At 39.0% G+C, this 20,968-nt stretch overlaps 1 protein-coding gene across 5 annotated transcripts in view; it reads right to left on the reverse strand.

The window, feature by feature from the left end:
- Nucleotides 1-5,661: 5,661 nt before the first annotated feature.
- IFT81 (intraflagellar transport 81) overlaps nucleotides 5,662-20,968 on the reverse strand; it is a 270,130-nt gene continuing 254,823 nt past the window's right edge. For 4 of the 5 annotated variants that reach the window (XM_060193119.1, XM_060193121.1, XM_060193117.1 and 1 more), the window contains 2 exons: nucleotides 19,380-19,523; nucleotides 18,812-18,985 (listed from right to left, as the gene is read on the reverse strand). In XM_060193119.1, the coding sequence (XP_060049102.1) occupies nucleotides 18,935-18,985; nucleotides 19,380-19,523 (195 nt within the window). In that variant the 3' untranslated portion in view covers nucleotides 18,812-18,934. Of the gene's footprint in view, nucleotides 5,710-18,811; nucleotides 18,986-19,379; nucleotides 19,524-20,968 lie in introns of those variants that run through there. The other variant, XM_060193120.1, reaches the window with a different exon arrangement.

Raw genomic sequence — 20,968 nt, forward strand, 5'->3', positions numbered from 1 at the left:
AATGCTGGTGTAATAATTTATAACAATTAAAATTTAAGGTCAGTCTGTTACATGTTGGGAAGGATCACCTTTAAAGTATTTTAAGGGGACCAGGCGGTAGCTCAGCAGGTTAAGCGCATGTGGCACAAAGCGCAAAGACTGGCCTAAGGATCCCGGTTTGAGCCCCCAGCTCCCCACCTGTAGGGGAGTTGCTTCACAGGCGGTGAAGCAGGTCTGCAGGTGTCTATCTTTCTCTCCCCATCTCTATATTCCCTATCTCTCTCAATTTCTCTCTGTCCTATCTAACAACAATGACAACAATAATATTAACAACAACAACAATACACAACAAGGGCAACAAAAGGGAAAAAATGGCCTCTAGGAGCAGTGGATTCGTAGTGCAGGCACCGAGCCCCAGCAATAACCCTGGAGGCAAAAAAAAATAAATAATAAAATTAAAAAAAGTATTTTAAGTGGTAATAAGTTTTAAAATATGTTGATTATCAGTTCAAAACCATTCACTTTGGCTAACAGTTGACATCCTACTTGATCCCAAACCAAGCAACAAGACATGGTCAAGATCAAGCTATCGTTTGAAGTATTATAATATGGTGTGTATTTCTCTTATAGCTTTTTTAAAAAAAAATTAAATATTTATTTATTTATTCCCTTTTATTGCCCTTGGTTTTTTTTTGTTGTAGTTATTATTATTGTTGTTATTGATATCCTTGTTGTTGAACAGGACAGAGAGAAATGGAGAGAGGAGGGGAAGACAGGGAGAGAAAGACAGACACCTGCAGACCTGCTTCACCACCTGTGAAGCGACTCCCCTGCAGGTGGAGAGTGGGGGGCTCGAACTGGGATCCTTGCGCTTTGTGCCACATGCGCTTAACCCGCTGTGCTACTGCCCGACACCCTATAGTGTGTATTTCTATATGTGTGTGTTAATTTAATTGAGCATTAATGTATTGTGCACATTGGAGATGCTGTCAGCAGCACAGTCACCTATACAAATGCTCTGATTGGCTGTAATATGCTAGGAAATCACATGAAAGTAGAAAATGTTACTATCCCCAATAATATGCCACATAGGACAAAGATCACTATGGCAGTTGTTTTCTTAAAATAAAAGTTTTATCAAAAACGTTGCTAAATCTTTTCCTGTGACTATAACAACAAATTAAATATGGAACTACTTAAGCTTCCAAAATATTAACTGAAAGAATGTTATGTTAATGAGTTTGAGCCATCCACCTTCATGGACTAAGCGGAGATAGAACTGAAGCTAACTGACATTCAGGCTTGGGTTAGAGCAGGAGAACTTCTATTGTTATCTAGGCAGGTGGCAATAACCTTAGATAGAGAAGGCAGAGCCTCCAAAGTCTTCATTTAGATCATATATCAAGTTACATTGAGCCTTGGCTTCAATACAAATTTTGAATGCCAAAAAGCAAAGATAAAGGGTTAAATGCTCATAATTTTTTATTTCTTAGATGCTCAAATATTGGAAAAGGGACAGCTTTATTTATATTACAAAAAGATGCTCTGATGAAAGACAGATATGTTCCTAACTATATTTTAAGGTAGATGGTTAGAAAGCTAATATAGAGTTTAAGGTCTAAATATATCATTCCTTTAGAAGCAGAACATATTGCTGGGGTGGGGGAGAGAAAGATAGTCTATAATAGGACTTAAGACATACAGTAGTTAAAATGTTTTTCCATTTGTTGAATTTTCAGTGTTGGGGAAATATTATCCAGTAGACTCAGAGAGAAGTCCTAAATTGGAAAAGCAGCTGAGTGCAAGGTCATCTCTCTTGTTTCCAAATATATCTTGAAACAAATGTAAGAAGGGCACTTTGCTGAGTGTTATCTGGACATATATAGTTTCAATCAAATTCTTCAAGAAGTGTCAGAATAAAAGCTGAACATTTGTTTGACACTGCCAAGTCACTAGCAAGTGGGTCTTTTCAAGGGCTAGTGCTTTCCTTAGTGGGCTGGCAGTTATTACAATAAAAAGGAATTATTTTTCCCACTCTCCAGAAAAAGAAATCAATCACAGTGAAACACCTGCTCTGAATTTCTTGCTCATATGTTTTGAAATACAGGAAGTGATATAAACTTTTAAAATATATACATTGCAGGTATTTTGTTCTCAGCTAAATTCCTTGGAGTAACCAAATCTTTTTCACTTATCTGAAAATATTACATGTAACAACAACAATGACAGCAAAAGGTAGAGATGAGAATTGTAAACTGAATCAAAGAGTAAAATGCTGAGTATATAAGTTATTATTAAAGATATGAGACAAATAACTGGCTCACTGCTTTCCTTTGTCACAAAAAAGGAGCAGCGGGACAGTTTAGCTTGGAAGGGTGCTTGCTTTGCCATGTGTACCACCAACGTTGGAATGTGGTCCCCATTGCACTGGAGAAAGTTTCGGTGCTGTTCTTTTTCTCCTCCCCTCTCTCCCGCTATTTGAAAAAGTTGGAAAGGAGTGGTGAAGCCCTGGTGATGACAAAAAGAAAGAAAACTTACACCAAACTTAATCAATCATTAAAATCTCCTGTGTGCACTTGTCATTCTCTACAATGTAGTGGCTCTCTTACCTCATCAAAGTCAAAAGCAGTAGGGATATTAAGAACAATTGAAACCTAATTGTCCATCAACAGATGACTGGCTAAAGTAGTTATGGGATATATACTCCATGGAATACTACTGTGCAATAAAAAGATGACATTGTGTCTTTTGAGACAAAATGGATGGAACTGGAAATGACTATGACTGGATGGTTTCACTCATATATGGAATTTAGAGAACTGATACACTAGCAAAATCAATAAAACTGGGAGGGGTGGTAGCGCAGTGGTTTAAGTGTGCATGGCGTGAACCACAAGGACTCGCATAAGGATCCCGGTTTGAGCCCCCGGCTCCCCACCTGCAGGGGAGTCGCTTCACAGGCGGTGAAGCAGGTCTGCAGGTGTCTCTTTCTCTCCCCCTCTCTGTCTTCCCCTCCTCTCTCCATTTCTCTCTGTCCTATCTAACAACAATGATATCAATAACAATAATAACTACAACAACAAAAAAACAACAAGGACAACAAAAGGGAAAATAAATAAATACAAAAAAAATTAAAAAAACAAAACAACAACAAAAGCAACAAACTTTTCTAAGACTTATGAGAACTATGGTGGTTATCTTTGGGTGGTGTGGAACTATACACTGTAATCTTACAATCTTGCAACCCACTATTAATCACAAATAAAAAAATGGAAAAAAGCACAAGTGATTGTTATATACCAACAGACAATGGTTCACAATCATGCCAACTAAAATCCTTCAGTAATTTGGTTTACAATGCCATGTCCAACTTCAACTCCCTTATTTACCTGTATCTGGCTGGTGCTTCAGGGCAATTCTTTCTGAAGGCTTTCCCTTCAACAAGGATTTCCCTTCAATATTCTTGCCTTTAGGCTCATGATTAGTCAACAATTTGTTCTGCTTTATATCTTAATTCCTTTTCAGACACCAGGTTCCAGATGATACTAATGAGGCCAACCGGACTTACCATGTGTCCTGTAGTCCCTTCTCCCCAGAGCCTTGTCCCACTAGGGAGGAAGACAGACAGACTGGGAGTATGGATCAACCTGCCAATGCTCATAATCAGTGGAGAAGCAATGACAGAAGCCAGACCTTCCATCTTCTGCACCCCATAATGATCCTGGGTCCATACTCCGAATGGGATAAAGAATAGGGAAGCTATCAAGGGAGAAGATTGGATATGGAGCTCTGAGGGTGGGCACTGTGTGGAAATATACCCCTCTTATCTTATAGTCTTGTCAATATTTCCATGTAATAAAATTAAAAAAGAATAAATTACAAAATCTAAAAAAATAAAATATTGGTTAATTACTCTTTTTCTTTTTGCCTCCAGAGTTACTTGTGGGGCTCAGTAATTGCACTACAAAACCACTGCTCCTGAAGGCTATTTTTTCCCCTTTTGTTGCCCTTGTTGTTTATTGTTGGTATTGTTGTCATTGTTGTTGGATAGGACAGAGAGAAATGGAGAGAGGAGGGGAAGACAGAGAGGGGGAGAGAAACATAGACATCTGCAGACCTGCTTCACCACTTGTGAAGCAACCCCCCTGCAGGTGGGGAGTGGGGGGGGGGGCTCAAACCGGGATCTTTATGCAGGTCCCTGTGCTTTGTGCCATGTGCACTTAACCCGCTACACTACTGCCCCACCCCCAAAGAGAAACTAGACTTGGATTTTATTTATTTTTACCAGAGCACTGTGCAGCTCTGGTTTATGGTGGTGCAGGGGATTGAACCTGAGACTTTGGAACCTCAGGCATAAGAGTCTCTTTGCATAACCATTATGGTATCTACCCTCTGCTTCTTTAATTATTTTCAATAAGTAATAGAGACTGGAGCATTGCTCCTGCAAATGTGGTGCTTAGGACTGAACATGGGATCTCACATGCAAGTCTTATACTCTACCCACTGATCCATCTTAACATCACAGACCCCTGCAAGCGTCAACCCGGCTTTGACCTAGCACGTTATGATTGGGCCCTCCTCAATCGCTATCGAACAGGCCATGGCCGGTGCGCCGCTATGTTCCATCGCTGGGGAGCCAGAGACGACCCGAACTGCCCCTGCGGCTACAGGCAGACTATGACCCACATAGTCAACGACTGCCACCTCTCCAGATTCAAAGGAGGTCTCGAAACTTTATATCAGGCTCAACCTGACGCTGTTGACTGGCTACGGAAGAAGGGCAAACGCTAGAAGAAGAAGAAGAAGAAGCATTTATTTGCTTTTTATTAGAAAGTGGGAGAAAGAGAAGGCAAAGTACCACTCCACCACTTATGGAGTTCTCTTTGCTGCTCTTATGCTGCCAGGAATCAAACCCAGGGCCTCACACATGGTATCATGGGAGATCTACTGCTGAGCCATCTCTTAATGCACTGTTATTCATGTTAGTCACAGAGATCACATCATGGAATGAAACTGAATACACATTAAATTAGAGCGCATAAAGGTTTGGCACATAAAAGTAACTCCTCCTCCTCCCCTATGTAACTGTGTAACTTATCAGGCCATGTGAGGCTTGTCAATTCCAGAATACACCATGCCCTTAAGTACCTGTATGTCTTCTAGTTTTCCCATGCCTCTCAGAATATTATCAATCCAGCTCCTCTCCTCCTCCTATTTCTCAATCCTCTATGTCAGAACTAATTGCTTTTCATTTGAGCTCCTTTTTCTTTTCTTTTTGTAAAAAAATTTTATTTATTTATTTATGTGAAAGATAGGAGGAGAGAAAGAACCAGACATTACTCTCATACATGTGTTGCCTGGGGTTGAACTCGGGACCTCATGCTTGAGAGTCCAGTGCTTTATCCACTGTGCCACCTCTTGGACTACTCCGAGCTCCTTCTTCTATTTATAAATATCACTTTAAATTTTTGTTTGTTTGTTTGCTATAGGGGCTGGGCAGCAGCTCACTCAACAGAGCACACATATTACCTTACCCAAGGACTCTGATTCAAGCCCCTGGTCCCCACCAGCAGGGGGAAGCTTGATGAGCAGTGTTCCATGTATCTCTCTTTCTTTCTCCTCCTCTTTCCTTATTCCTCTCAGTCTCCAACAGAAGAGAAAGAAAAAGAAAAAAAATGGCCATCAGGAACAGTGGGCTCACTGTGTAGGCACCAACCACCAGTGATAATCCTATTGCAAAAACAAAACAAAAAAATTATCTGTGTTATATATGATAGTTTTTGAGAGCAAAAACTAGGTCACATTCATTGTATATTTTAGTACTTAGCAGTGCCAGGCACATAGGAGGTATTTAATACACACGCACACGCAAATAAATGAATGGAGCTATAATTTCATCCTCTAATCAAGAACGACTTTGTTAATTTCTTTGGTCTAACTTTGGTATTTTCATAGAGAAAGGTGAGAAATGTAGAACTATTTAATTAAAAATGTTATGCATGTACAAACTATTGTTTTTTTTTTTTACTGTCAACTGTAAACCATTAATCCCCCAATAAATAAATAAATAAACCTATTTAATTAAATCTGGATTTGACCAAATTAACTGCACTTTGTGGTTGGGCTTAATTATTTTTCTGCATTTCAATTTTTAAGTTTCACTGCAGCATTGTTCAGAAAGTGAAAAACTAGAATTGCTCTAAATGTCTCAGCAGTAGGAGACACATGGTTTGTGTGTGTGTGTGTGTGTGTGTGTGTGTGTGTGTGTGTGTATTTTTTAAATTTCTTTATTGGGGAATTATGTTTTATATTCAACAGTAAATACAATAGTTTGTACATGCATAACATTCCCCAGTTTCTCATATAACAATACAACCCCCACTAGGTCCTCTGTCATCCTTCATGGACCTGTATTCTCCCCACCCACCCACCCCAGAGTCTTTTATTTTGGTGCGATACGCCAATTCCATTTCAGGTTCTACTTGTGTTTTCTTTCCTGATCTTGTTTTTCAACTTCTGCCTGAGAGTGAGATCATCCCATATTCATCCTTCTGTTTCTGACTTATTTCACTCAACATGATTTTTTCAAGGTCAATCCAAGATCGGCTGAAAATGGTAAAGTCACCATTTTTTACAGTTGAGTAGTATTCCATTGTGTATATATATATACCACAACTTGCTCAGCCACTCATCTGTTGGACACCTGGGTTGCTTCTAGGTTTAGGCTGTTATAAATTGTGCTGCCAAGAACATATGTGTACACAGATCTTTTTGGATGGATGTGTTGGGTTCCTTAGGATCTATCCCCAGGAGAGGAATTGCAGGATCATAGTGTAGGTCCATTTGTAGCCTTCTGAGAGTTCTCCAGACTGTTCTCCACAGAGGTTGGACCAATTTACATTCCCACCAGCAGTGCAGGAGGGTTCCTTTGAGCCCACAACCTCTCCAGCATTTGCTGCTGTTACCTTTTCTGATATATGACATTCTCACAGGAGTGAAGTGGTATCTCATTGTTGTCTTTATTTGCATTTCTCTGACAATCAGAGACTTGGAGCATTTTTTCATGTGTTTCTCAGCCTTTTGGATCTCATCTGTGGTGAATATTCTCTCCATGTCCTCCCCCCATTTTTGGATGGGGTTATTTGTTGTCTTGTTGTTGAGTTTGGCAAGCTCTTTATATATGTTGGTTATTAAACTCTTGTCTGATGTATGGCATGTAAAGATCTTCTCCCATTCTGTGAGGGGTCTCTTGGTTTGGGTAGTGGTTTCTTTTGCTGTGCAGAAGCTTTTTAATTTGATGTAGTCCCATAGGTTTATACTTGCCTTAGTCTTCTTTGTAATTGGATTCATTTCATTGAAGATATCTTTAAAATTTATGTGGAAAAGAGTTCTGCCAATATTTTCTTCTAAGTATCTGATAGTTTGTGGTCTAACATCCAAGTCCTTGATCCACTTGGAATTTACTTTTGTATTTGGTGAAATGCAGTGATTCAGTTTCATTCTTCTGCATGTTTCAACCCATTGTTTCCAACACCATTTGTTGAAGAGACTCTGCTTTCCCCATTTAATAGTCTGGGCACCTTTGTCAAAGATTAGATGTCCATAGGTGTGGGGGCTCACTTCTGGGCTCTCAATTCTATTCCACTGGTCAGTGTGTCTGTTCATGTTCCAGTACCAAGCAGTTTTGATGACAATGGCCCTATAATACAGTTTGAGATCTGGGAGTCTGATGCCTCCAGTTCTGTTCTTTTTTCTCAAGATTGTTTTGGCAATTCTAGGCCTTTTCTGGTTCCAGATAAACATTTGTAGCATTTGTTCTATTCTCCTAAAAAATGTGCTTGGGATCTTGATGGGGATAGCACTAAATCTGTAGATGGCTCTGGGTAGTATATTCATTTTGATGTTAATTCTTCCAACCCATGAACATGGAATATCTTTCCACTTCTTTGTGTCTTTTTCAATTTCCTTTTTTAGTGACTCATAATTTTCAGTATACAAGTCTTTCACTTCTTTGGTTAGATTTACTCCTAGATATTTTATTGTTTTTGTTGCTATAGTGAAAGGAATTGATTTCTGGATTTCAATTTCTTCTAACTTAGTGTTTGCATAGAGGAATGCCACTGACTTTTGAATGTTAATTTTGTAGCCTGACACCTTACTGTATTGCCTGACGATTTCCAAAAGCTTCTTGTTGGATTCCTTAGGTTTTTTTTTTTCACTTTTTTTTTTTATTGGGAAATTAATGTTTTACATTCAATAGTAAGTACAATAGTTTGTACATGCATAACATTCCCCAGTTTCCCATGTAACAATACAACCCCCACTAGGTCCTCTGAATCCTTCCTGGACCTGTATTCTCCCCACCCACCCACTCCAGAGTCTTTTATTTTGGTGCAATACACCAATTCCATTTCAAGTTCTACTTCTGTTTTCTTTTCTGATCTTGTTTTTCAACTTCTGCCTGAGAGTGAGATCATCCCATATTCATCCTTCTGTTTGACTTATTTCACTCAACATGACCTTTTCAAAGTCCAAGATTGGCTGAAAACGGTGAAGTCACCATTTTTTACAGCTGAGTAGTATTCCATTGTGTATATATACACCTCCTTAGGTTTTTCTATGTATACTATCATGTCATCTGCAAATAGGGAGAGTTTGACTTCTTCTCTTCCAATCTGTATCCCTTTAATTCCTTACTCTTGTCTTACTGCTACGGCAAGAACTTCCAACACTATGTTGAATAGTAATGGTGATAGTGGACAGCCCTGTCTAGTACCTGATCTGAGTGGAAATGCTTCCAGTTTTTCACCATTGAGTATGATGTTGGCTGTAAGTTTGCTATATATAGACTCCACTATCTTCAGGAATTTTCCATCTATTCCCATTTTTTGTAGTGTTTTGATCATAAAGGGATGTTGTATTTTGTCAAAAGCTTTCTCTGCATCTATTGATATGACCATGTGGTTTTTGATCTTGCTTTTAATGATGTGGTGGATCACGTTGATTGATTTACATATATTAAACCAACTTTGCATGCCTGGGATAAACCCCACTTGGTCATGATGATCAATCTTTTTAATATACTGCTGTATCCGGTTGGCTAGAATTTTGTTCAATATTTTCGCATCTATGTTCATCAGAGATATTGGTCTGTGGTTTTCTTTTTTGGTTGTGTCCCTGTCTGCTTTTGGTATCAGAGTGATGTTGGCTTCATAGAAGCTGGCAGGGAGTATTCCAGTGTCTTCAATCTTCTGGAAGACTTTTAAAAGTAGAGGTATTAGTTCTTCTTTGAAGGTTTTATAGAATTCGAGACACATGGTTTTAACACTTTCATAGAATTATTTCACTATAGAGCTTCTAGATGATCTGTATCTAAAAATCACTATTCACTTTTTTATACATGTGTTGGCACTTGTCATTTTGGATAATTTCCTCATGTAGCTGGCTAAGTTTAATTACAATCCTTTTGTAAAGTTTATACTTTGGGCACAATAAGTAAAAATATTACAAATTAAAAGAAATATTAGAAATAATTCCACATATAGTCATAAGTGAACATCAACCTGACTATGGGTCATACTGCCATAAAGCACAGTGTCAAGAACACAGATCCAGTAGTCAGGAGGTAGCATGGTGGTTTAAGTGCAGGTGGTGCAAAGCAAGGACCCGTGTAAGGATCCTGGTTCAAGCCCCCAGCTCCCCACCTACAGGGGAGTTGCTTCATAGGCAGTGAAGCAGGTCTGCAGGTGTCTATCTTTCTCTCCCCCTCTGTTTTCCCCTCCTCTCTCAATTTCTCCCTGTCCTATCCAACAATTATGACAACAATAAAACAACAAGGGCAACAAAAGGGAATAAATAAATAAATATTTTTTAAAAAGAACACAGATCCAGGGGCTAGGTGGTGGCACACCTGGTTAACCACATATGTTACAATGCTAAAGGACCCCAGTTCAAGCCCCCGTGTTCACAACTGGAGGGGGAAAGCTTTGCGAGTGGTGAAGCAGTGTTGCAGGTGTCTCTGTGTCTCTCTCCCTCTCTCTATTTTTTTTTAAAGAATTTGTTTATTTATTAATGAGAAAAATAGGAAGAGAGAGAGAAAGAACCAGACATCACTCTGGTACATGTGCTGATAAGGACTGAACTCAGGGTTAGGGTTAGGGTTAGGGTTAGGGTTAGGGTTAGGGTTAGGGTTAGGGTTAGGGTTAGGGTTAGGGTTAGGGTTGAGAGTCCAATGCTTTATCCACTGCGCTACCTCCCAGACCACTCTCTCTCCCTATTATCCCCTTCCTTCTCAATTTCTGGCTGTCTCTATCCAATAAGTAAATAAAGATAATTTTTAAAAAATTTAAAAAAAGAACACAGGTATGGACCCTTTGTCACACAATTACTATCTGTGTACAACTGTGGAAATGTCTCTCAACTTCATTTTCCTTATATATATAATGGAGTAACAGTATCTACCTTATAGTATTTTTTTTTGTGTGTGTGAGTTACATTAGACTAAACACTTAGTATAGTGCCTGGTATAGACTAAGTACTCAATAATGAGTTAGCTACTATAACATCATGATTACTGTTATCGTAATTACTTCAGGGAATAATTTTTATTTTGTTTTTTGCCTTCAGGGTTATTGCTGGGGCTCAGTGTGTGCACTTTGAATCTTCTGCTCCTGACAGCCATTTTTTTTCCATTGTATTGGATAGGACAAACAGAAATTGAGAAAGGAGGGAGAGATTGAGAGGGAGAAATAGTCACCTGCAGACCTGCTTTACTGCCTGTGAAGTGATCCCTTTCTGCAGGTGGGGAGCCGGGGGCTGGAACCTAGATCCTTACGTGGGTGCTTGTGCTTAGTACTATGTGTGCTTAACTGGGTACACCACCACCTGGCCTCCAGAGATAAATTTTTTTTTCAATCTTGCTTTACCTCATTGCTTTTTGAAAAACAAACACACAAAAAAACCCTTCCTGTGTTAGTTTGTATCATTTTTAGAACCAAGAAACTAACCAGGTTTAAGAATGGAGTGGATCCCTCATGAGGAAGGAGTGGCTCCCCTTGTTCTTACTCTATGAAGGCTGGAAAGTTACTTGCTATAAGTATTACAGTACAAATTTCTGCATAGTAGAAAGCTGGCAAGAGATCCCTCAAAGGCTCTAAGCTTACAAATGACTGCAAGTATCACTTAAGTTCCTTCCAAGTGCTATTTTAAAAATCTATGATTATTTACCAGGTTAGCACGTGCAGTGCTAAAGGAGCAAGCTTGCTGAGTTTCTGCTATTAGGCTCTGAATAGAGGTAATAATGAATACTTCCACTAAAGAACAGAAATCTTTCATTTCATTTCCTCCTGTATATTGAATAGTGAATTTCCATAGTACCAGACAGAGTTTGATGACTCAAACCTCTCAGAAATTCTAGAAAGGAAATTGTGAAATTATCAGTGTTTGCTGAAAAAGTACTTTCAGTTTACCAAAAGAGGGAGTATGGGAGCAGAAGGCATATGTTTGTCTAAGTCTTAAAAAAGTACTTGTTTGGATTCTACTTTAGATTTGTGAATTCTTCTGCAAAGATATGGGGATAGTTACAACCAGCTTTTTCTTTTTAAGATTGTCTTAAGAGAGTGAAAGATGGAAAATGTACAGATAACTGAGAAGGGTCCTCCTCTTTCCCAAGCAAAAGGCTCACTTTATGTCTGGTTGCCACATTACTATGTGTTTATAATAAAGGCTTTAATTAAATTGCCCCCAGTAAAAGGGAAGGGAGGAGAAGCTAGGTCAGTAGTTTCTCCTGAGACTAGAGATAATTACATATTTAATAAAAGTGCACTGTTTCTTTTTTTTTCTGGCTGCCATGGTTGTTTAAAAAAGGATTCAGATGTATAATCTAGATCTCACTTATTATTTACAATAATGGAGAAGTTAGTAATAAAAGCAAGTTTAATTAAAGTTAATCATCAAGATGCTAACTTACCCATTCCCTGGGGCTAAACACTCCTTCACACCATATAAGAATGATGATGTAAGTGCCTAGAACCCTTTGTAGAAACAAATCCTTGATTCACATTCATTAGTCAGTAGCATTGGGTGAAAGCAGGTTTAAAATAAGAAGGTTTCTGTAAGTCACATGTCTTTGTATGAAAAAAAATTTCAATACTTATCTTACTTTAGCAAGAACAGCTCTGGCAAGTTACCAATTTATGCATATTTTCAAATTTAGTTCAGAAGAATTCTGCAAATTTAGTATTTCAAGTTTGAGTAGCATGGTCTCTTATTTAACTTAAATTACCAAAAAGCACTCTGAATAACTTTAGCCTAAAAACTTAAGAAAAAAACCTACTTGAAAAATGCACAAACCTTAATATTTTCTTTCTCTCTCTTTTTTTTTTTTTTTTTTTTGACTCCAGGGTTATTGCCAGAGCTCAGTGCCTGCACTACAAATTCACTGCTCCTGGAGGCCATTTTTTTCCACTTTTATTGGATAGGACAGAGAGAAATTGAGAGGAGAGGGGAGGGGAAGACAGAGAGGAGAAGAGAAAGATAGACTAACTGCAGACCTACTTCACTGCTATGTGAAGTGATCCCCCTGAAGGTGGGGAGCCGGGTGGTCCTTGCACTTCATACTATGTGCACTTAACCCAATGTGCCACTGCTCGAGCCTCCTCACCCCCAAGCTTAATATTTTCCAAAGAGTTATATATATTACATAATCCAGGCAAAATATATTTAGATTTATTTAATGATTTAAACAAGTAATTTTTATTATTATCATTTCTTGTGAATTAAAGCAAAATTACAAAAAGGATTAATCTAAAGAAGAAAGTGAAATGTTCTGCAATTTTCTGAGAAATAATTTGATTTTCCTTTGAATAGTACTTTTTTAAAACTTAAAAAATATTTATTTACTCCCTTTTGTTGTCCTTGTTTTATTGTTGTAGTTATTATTGTTATTAATGTCATCATTGTTGGATAGGACAGAGAGAAATGGAGAGAGGAGTTGAAGACAGAGAAGGGGAGAAAAAGACACCTGGAGACCTGATTCACTGCTTGTGAAGCGACTCCCGAGCAGGTGGGGAGCCAGGGACTTGAACTAGTATCCCTATACCGGTCCTAGTGCTTTACACCACCTGCGCTTAATTATTTTTTTAAAGTTTTTTTTCAGTTTTTTATTATTATTTATTCATTCCCTTTTGTTGTCCTTGTTTTACTGTGGTAGTTATTATTGTTGTTATTGATGTCGTCGTTGTTGGATAGGACAGAGAGAAATGGAGAGAGGAGGAGAAGAGAGAGAGGGGGAGAGAAAGACAGACACCTGCAGACCTGCTTCATCACCTGTGAAGTGACTCCCCTGCAGGTAGGGAGCAGGGAGCTCAAACAGGGATCCTTACGCCCATCTTTGCGCTCTGTGGCACCTGCACTTAACCTGCTGGGCTACCACCCCACTCCCTACAAGATTACTTTTCTAAAGTGATTGTGGGCACTCATCAATTAGCTAGCTAGAACACCAGTTCGTATTACAGTTTTCTTTTTATATATATATTTATTTATTTTCCCTTTTGTTGCCCTTGTTTTTCATTGTTGTAGTAGTTATTATTGTTGTTGTTATTGTTGTTAGATAGGACAGACAGAAATGGAGAGAGGAGGGGAAGACAGAAAGGGGGAGAGAAAGATAGAAACCTGCAGACCTGCTTCACCACTTGTGAAGTGACTCCCCTGCAGGTGGGGAGCCAGGATTCTTATGTTGGTCCTTGTATTTTACGCCACCTGCGTTTAACCCATTGTGCTACTGCCCGACTCCCAGTATTACATTTTTCAATGTAATAAGCTCTTCTGCAAGTGCCAGATACCAAAAACTGAGCAACCTTTTTTTTTTTTTTAATGTTTCAGTCAAATCATGGAATGAATGGAAAGTCACTGCACAAAACCGATCAACCTGCATTACAAATGCCTAATTTTACATAAAGCTATAAATAACTATGTAGCTTTTTAATTTTGATTTTCTCTTTTTTAAATTTTTATTTATTTATTTATTTATTTATTTATTTATTTATTTATTTATTTATTTATTTCTTATTGGATAGAGACAGAGAGAAATTGAGAGATGAGGGGAGATAGTAAGGGAGAAAGACAGAGCGACACCTACAGCCCTGCTTCACCACTTGTGAAGCTTTCCCCCTGCAGGTGGGGACCAGGGGATTGAACCTGGGTCCTCGTGCACTGGAGTGTGTGCACTTAATAATTTTGATTTTCTTGAAGTAATAATGAGGTTATTCTTCAGTTAATAACATAAATTTGGAGCTGCACTAGAGTTTAATCCACACTTTCTGTGTAGGATAAAAATGTCAAGTAGTAACTAAATCAGAATTATAAACGTTCCTTGGAGTATCAGTCACTACAATTTAAAAATTAAGAGAAGAGCACTAAAAGATAGTGAAAAGTACAAAAAAGGAACCACTAGACTATTTAATAATACTGCAAGTTGACTTTCCTTTGAGTAGTGATATTCTGAAGGGCATTCAATCTTTTCCAAATATTTGCAAAATAACTCATAGTTTAATTAAAGAAATACCACTTACTGCTAGCTTGAAAATAAGAAACCAGTAACCAACAATAGACTAATGTATCTACTTCAATGCTCAAAACCCCATCAAGGAATTAAGAAGGGTTTGTTTCCACATACTGTAACCACACTCCTTCCTTTTTTTTAGCATATTGTTTATATAAAGGCAAAAAGAGAATGTCTGTATCAAATATGTGTGCAAATAAGAGGTTAAAGTAAGCCAAAACCTACTTTATACCATTTTATAACATTAAAATGTTTCCTATTTTCCTTAAAAATGGCAAAGTTTGTTTCCTACATGTTTGTGGTAAGTCCATTTCTTCCTTGCTTCCATGGATGACCACCTCTTCTTACAATAGCTCTTAGAATGAGCAAATCTCTAGCTGTTAGTTAGGCTTTTCTGAGTGCTAACAAAAGATTCACTGGCTGGGGAGGTGATGCAGAAGGCTGAGCACTGAGCACAGGATTTACATGTGGGAAGTCTGAAGTTTGATCCTCACCACTATATATGTTAGAGCTTTGCTTTAACCATTTTATGTTTTTTCCTGTAATAAATAATAATTAAATCTTGGAAAAAAAGCTTTAAAAAATTAAGATTAGAACAAACTTGGGGAAAAGGAGAGCTACAGTTTTTAACACATTTTTGTATTTTATATATAGGGTACAAAAACTTTCATCATTAAATTAGAAAGATTTTTTTTTCCCCCAGGATAACTAAGACAAGCAAACTTAAAAGGCAGGAAGACAGTTCACTGGGTGGACAGATGCCTTAATATGTGTGAGGCCATAGGCATCAGAGCCTGTGTTCAAACCCTGACACCAGGGTTGCTCCATGAATAGTGGGACAGTTATGCAAGGTTCTCTTTCTCTCTCTCTGCTGCTTCCTCTTATTTCTCTTTCTCCCCTCTTAAAGATTATATATATATATATATTTTTTTTTTTTTAAAGGTGGGGGGGTGTTGGACAGTAGCACAGTGGATTAAGTGCACATGGTGCAGAGCTCAAGGATCCCAGTTCCAGCCCCCGGCTCCCCACCTGCAGGGGGGTTGCTTCACAGGTGGTGAAGCAGGTCTGCAGGTGTCTTTCTCTCCCCCTCTCTGTCTTCCCCTTCTCTCTCCATTATTGTCTGTCCTATCTAACAACATCAGCAATGACAGCAATAATAATGACAACAAGAATACAAGGGAAAAAAAAAAAGGCTCAGGAAGTCTATCAGCAGTGGTATGCATGTACAAGATACTGGTTCATTCCCCAGAGCTAACAAAACAAAACAAAGCAAAATAAAACAAAAACACTCAAATGGATATACTCATAATTTGAAATTTGAGTTTTCAAATTTAGAGGCAACATATTTTTTAAAGTGTGCTGAGGAGCCAGGTGGTGGCATACCCAGTTAAATGCACACTTTATAGACTACAAGGACCCAGGTTCTAACCCACCTATTGTGGGGGGGAGTTTCAGGAGCAGTGAGGCAGTGCTGTAGGTCTCTCTCTTTCCCCCTTCCATCTAGGCTTCTCTCTTTATATTTTGTTTATTTTTAATGAGAGAGAGAGAGAAGGAGAGGGAGAGAAGAGAAAGAGAGAGAGACAGGTACCAGAGCACTTCTCAGCTCTGGCTTATGGTGGTGCTGGGGATTGAACCTGGGACTCAGAACCTCAGGCACGAAGTCTTTTGCATAACCATTACACTGTCTCCACAGCCTGATCTCTCTATCTCTATCCAATAAATAAATAAATAATCTTTTAAAAGTATGTTGAGAGGGCAGGCAGTGGCACACCTGGTTGAGTGCACATGTTACCATGTAAAGGAGCAGGGGTCAAGCTTCCACTCTCCACATGTGGGGGTGGGGGGGGTCAGGGGGAGTCTCATGAGTGGTAATGCAGTGCTACAGGTTTCCTTCTCTCTCTCCTCCTTTTCCACCACCCTCTCCTCCTCTCCCCTCTCAATTTCTCTCTGTCCTATCAAATAAAAAAGAAAGAAAGAAAAAAAAAGGTAAAATGGCCATGGGGAGGGGTTAATTCATAGTGCTAGTGTTGAGCCCCAGAGATAATCCTGGTGACAATTAAAAAAAATGTATGTTGAAATGAAGTCAAACATAGCATATAAATTTAGTATATATATATATATGGAAAAAAATCACGGTGGCATACTTGGTTGAGTACATATACTACAGTGAGCAAGAACCTGGGTTTAAGCCCCTGGTTCCCACTTGCAGGGGGAAAGCTTCATGAGTGGTGAAGCAGGGCTGCAGGTGTCTCTCTTCCTTTCTATCCCCCCTCACCTCTCAACTTCTGTCTCTACCCAATAATAAATAAATATTAGAAAAAAAAGTCCTTTTGGCTGCTGCTGCTTCTCCTGGTCAGACGCATCTCAGTGGAGGCTATTCCAGGTGTCCACCATGGCTATTTCTCCTGGGAACTGAACATGTGTGGCTCAGCTAGCCGCCACCAAGTTGCAGATACTACCATGACACCAATCTGACTTTCTTCGACAGATGACCTCACCATTGTGTCCTGGAATCCCACCTCTCCAGATCCCTGCCCCACTAGGGAAAGATAGAAACAGTCTGAGAGTATGGATTGACCTGCCAATGCCCATATCCAGTGGAGAAGCAATTACAGAAGCCAGACCTTCCACCTTCTGCACCCCATAAAGATATTTGGTCCATACTCTCAGAGGGATAAAGAATAGGAAAACCTCCAATGGAGGGGATGGGATGCAGAACTCTGGAGGTGGGAACTATGTGGAATTGTATGCCCCCCCCCCATCCTATGGCCTTGTTGATCATTGTTAAATCAATAAAAAATAAAAACAAAAAATCAAATATTCAAGAATATTGTCAAAGTGAAGCAGAAACTGGAAGTAGTTTGAACTTTTTTGATTTCACATATATTTTAAAAAATATTTATTTATTCTCTTTTGTTGCCCTTGTTGTTTTATTGTTGTAGTTATTATTGCTGTTACTGATGTCGTTGTTGTTGGATAGGACTGAGAGAAATGGAGAGAGGATGATAAGACAGTGAGGGGGAGAGAAAGACAGACACCTGTAGACCTGCTTCACTGCTTGTGAAGCAACTCCCCTGCAGGTGGGGAGCCCGGGGCTCAAACTGGGATCCTTACGCAGGTCGTTGTGCTTTGCACCACCTGCAGTCAACCTACTGCACTACTTACTGCCAGACTCCCGCATTTAAAAAAAATGTTTATTTTCCCTTTTGTTGCCCTTGTTTTTTAGTGTTGTTGTAGTTATTGTTGTTGTTATTGATGTCGTCGTTGTTGGATAGGAGAGAGAAATGGAGAGAGGTGGGGAAGACAGAGAGGAGGAGAGAAAGACACCTGCAGACTTGCTTCACCGCTTGTGAAGTGACTCCCCTGCTAGCGGGGAGCCCGGGGCTTGAACCTGTATCTTTCCGCCGGTCCTTGCACTTCTCACCATGTGTGCTTAACCTGCTGCACTACCACCGGACTCTTCCATTATTATTATTATTTTAAATTTTATTGTCACCACCAGAGTTATTGCTGGGGCTTGGTGCTAGCACTACAAACTCACCTCTAGGTAGCCATTTTTTCCTTTATTTCTTTCTCTCCCTGTCCCCCCAATTTTATTTGATAGGACAGAGAGAAACTGAAAGAGGAGGAGGAGTTACAGGGAGAGAGAAGGACAGACACCTGCAGACCTGTTTCATTGCTTGTGAAGCTTCCCCCCTGAAGGTGGGGAGTGGGAGTTTGAACCTAGATCTTTGCACGTGGTAATGTGTGTGCTCACCTGGGTGTGCCTCTGTCTGGCTCTCTCACATGTAATCTTGTACTGATATCTCTCTCTGACTAATGTTCAAACATCTTGTTGTTGTTTTTAAGCTTTATTTATGAGAAAGAGACACACAACATCACTCTGGACCATGGGGTACCAGGAACTGAATTCAGGACCAATGCTTTTGTCCACTGTACCACCTCCTAGAACCACCTTTTTTCCCCCCATATATTTATTAATAAGAAAGGAAGAGAATAAGAGCATTACCCAGGCATATGTGGTTGAATTCAGAGCCTTATGCTTGCAAGTTGGACATTACATTTTGCATCAGCTCCTGGGTCACCTTGTACTTGTATTTTCATATTCTATGAAGCTTTTTTTTTTTTACATTTAAAATAATAGCCACATAGACCTTAAGACTACTTTATGCTCTGTGAAAACAATACTTAAATATATTATTATACAACAGGACTATTTACTTGAAAAAGCATGTATCTTGATACAACTATATGAATAAAAGTAAAAAGGCATGGCATGTGTAATGAGTTTTATTTGTCTTTAAATTTACAAATAGAATATGCTATTCAAAATATTAAATTATCTTGGATTTTACACAAGAAAAATTGAAGTGAAACTGTAGGAATTGCTGAACTTCAGATAAACGTTTCTTCAAAACAAGAGATACTAGTTGCTAAAAGATTCCTCTAAAGTTAAAAAAAAAGATTAAGAAAGACATTAAGCCATGAGGTTATTACACTGAAAAATTCCTACATGTTTCTTTATAGACACAGGTTTACATTTACAGATGGTAAACTTAAAGTCTCCTGTCTCATAAAACTCAGACGACACCACTGATGTCTAGACTAAACAAACAAGTCTCTTTTTTTCATATTAAAAAAATGTTAAAACCTAAAACTAATGTTTTTTCCAAGAAGACAGTAATTTTGGAATGACTATTCTGAAAGCAAAATATTATACAAATCACTTTCAAGAGGAGAACATGGGATCATGCTTATACTTAGTGAAATCAACTAGACCCCTGAGCAGGGACACATGAATTCAGAGTATCAGCCGGTCCTCTCCTCCCTCCTGAATTACCTGGCCAATGGAAGTTTGGTTTTGTTGTTTCAGAAAGCATTGTTTCTTACATTCCATGAGCTGTTCAAAATCACGCCACATTTTCACTTGTTTCATATTTGGACCATGACTTTCTCGTACAGCCTTTTGTTTTTCTCGGAGCTCCTAGCATGAAAGAGAAAGTAATTAAATCTGTTATAATAATTTAATTCTTTATTATTTCTCTCTCTTTTTATTATTTTTATTAGATCAAGACAGAGAGAGAGAGAGAAAGAGAGTAAAAGAAATCATTAGGGCCAGGTGGTAGCACAGCAGGTTAAGTGCAGATGGTGCAAAGTGCAAGGACCTGCTCAAGAATGCCAGTTCAAGCCCCCAGCTCCCCACCTGCAGGGGGTCACTTCACAGGTGGTGAAACAGGTCTGCAGGTGTCTGTCTTTCTCTGCCCCTCTCTGTCTTACCCTCCCCTCTCAATTTCTCTCTGTTCTATCCAACAATAACAACAAAAAGAGAAAAATATGGCCTCCAGGAGCAGTGAATTCATGGTGCAGGCACTGAACAACAATGATAACCCTGGAAGCTAAGAGACAGAGAGATAGAGATAGAGAAGCTAGAGGATTGCTCTGGCATATGCAGTATAGAAGCCTCAGGCATAGACTACTACATTTTTTTTCTTGTTTTTCATTTTTTTTTTTTTTTTGGAAGGGAGAAGGAAGGAAAGTAGAGAGGAAAAAGAGAATACAATGGAACACACACCTAGGAAGACAACAGTGTGACAGAAACGCAGTGACACTGAGTTTGAGAAGTCACCAAGAAGGAGGGCCGGGTGCTATCACACCAGGTAAGAGTACATAGTATGATTAAAAAAAAAAAAGAATGAAAAAAAAACATGAAAGGAAGAAAAAGAAAAGTAATCTAAAGAGTACATAGTATGAAGCACAAGAACCCAGTGCAAGGATCCGGATTTGAGCACCCTGGTACCCCTCACTTGCAAGGGGGATGGGGGTCGCTTCACAAGCAGTGAAGCAGGTCTGCAGGTATCTATCTTTCTCTCTTTCCTTCCCCTCATCCCTCTCAATTTCTCTCTGTCTTATCCAACAAAAACAGGGGGAAAAAAAGGCCTCCAGGAGTTGTGGATTCGAAGTGCAGGCACTGTACCCTACTGATAACCCTGGAGGCAAGAAAATAAAAAAGAAAGGGAGTGACAAGGAGGTGGTGAAATGATAAAGCACTGGACTCTCAAGGATGAGGTCCCAAATTCAGTCCCTGGCAGCACATATACCAGAGTTATGCTTTGGTTCTTTTTTCCTCTCATTAATAAATTAATACAATATTAAAAACAAGCAGACATAAATAGTCTACACAGGAACATCCCCATCTCTTCCTTTTTTTATTTATTTATTTATTTTTTTAGTAGATGGTTGATCTAAGGACAAATGAGAATGCTGAAAATGCTGAATGCTGGTTGTCTGCACAGGTTACGCAAATATATTCTCACACCTGAGGCTGAGGCTCCAAGGTCTCAGGTTCAATTTCCCGTACCACCATAAGCCAGAGCTGAGCAGTGTGGCATAAAAAAAGATGATGGATGGCAGTAATACTTGCCCAAACAA

The sequence above is a fragment of the Erinaceus europaeus genome, chromosome 6 (assembly GCF_950295315.1).
Source record: "Erinaceus europaeus chromosome 6, mEriEur2.1, whole genome shotgun sequence".
NCBI classification, from domain to species: Eukaryota; Metazoa; Chordata; class Mammalia; order Eulipotyphla; family Erinaceidae; genus Erinaceus; species Erinaceus europaeus.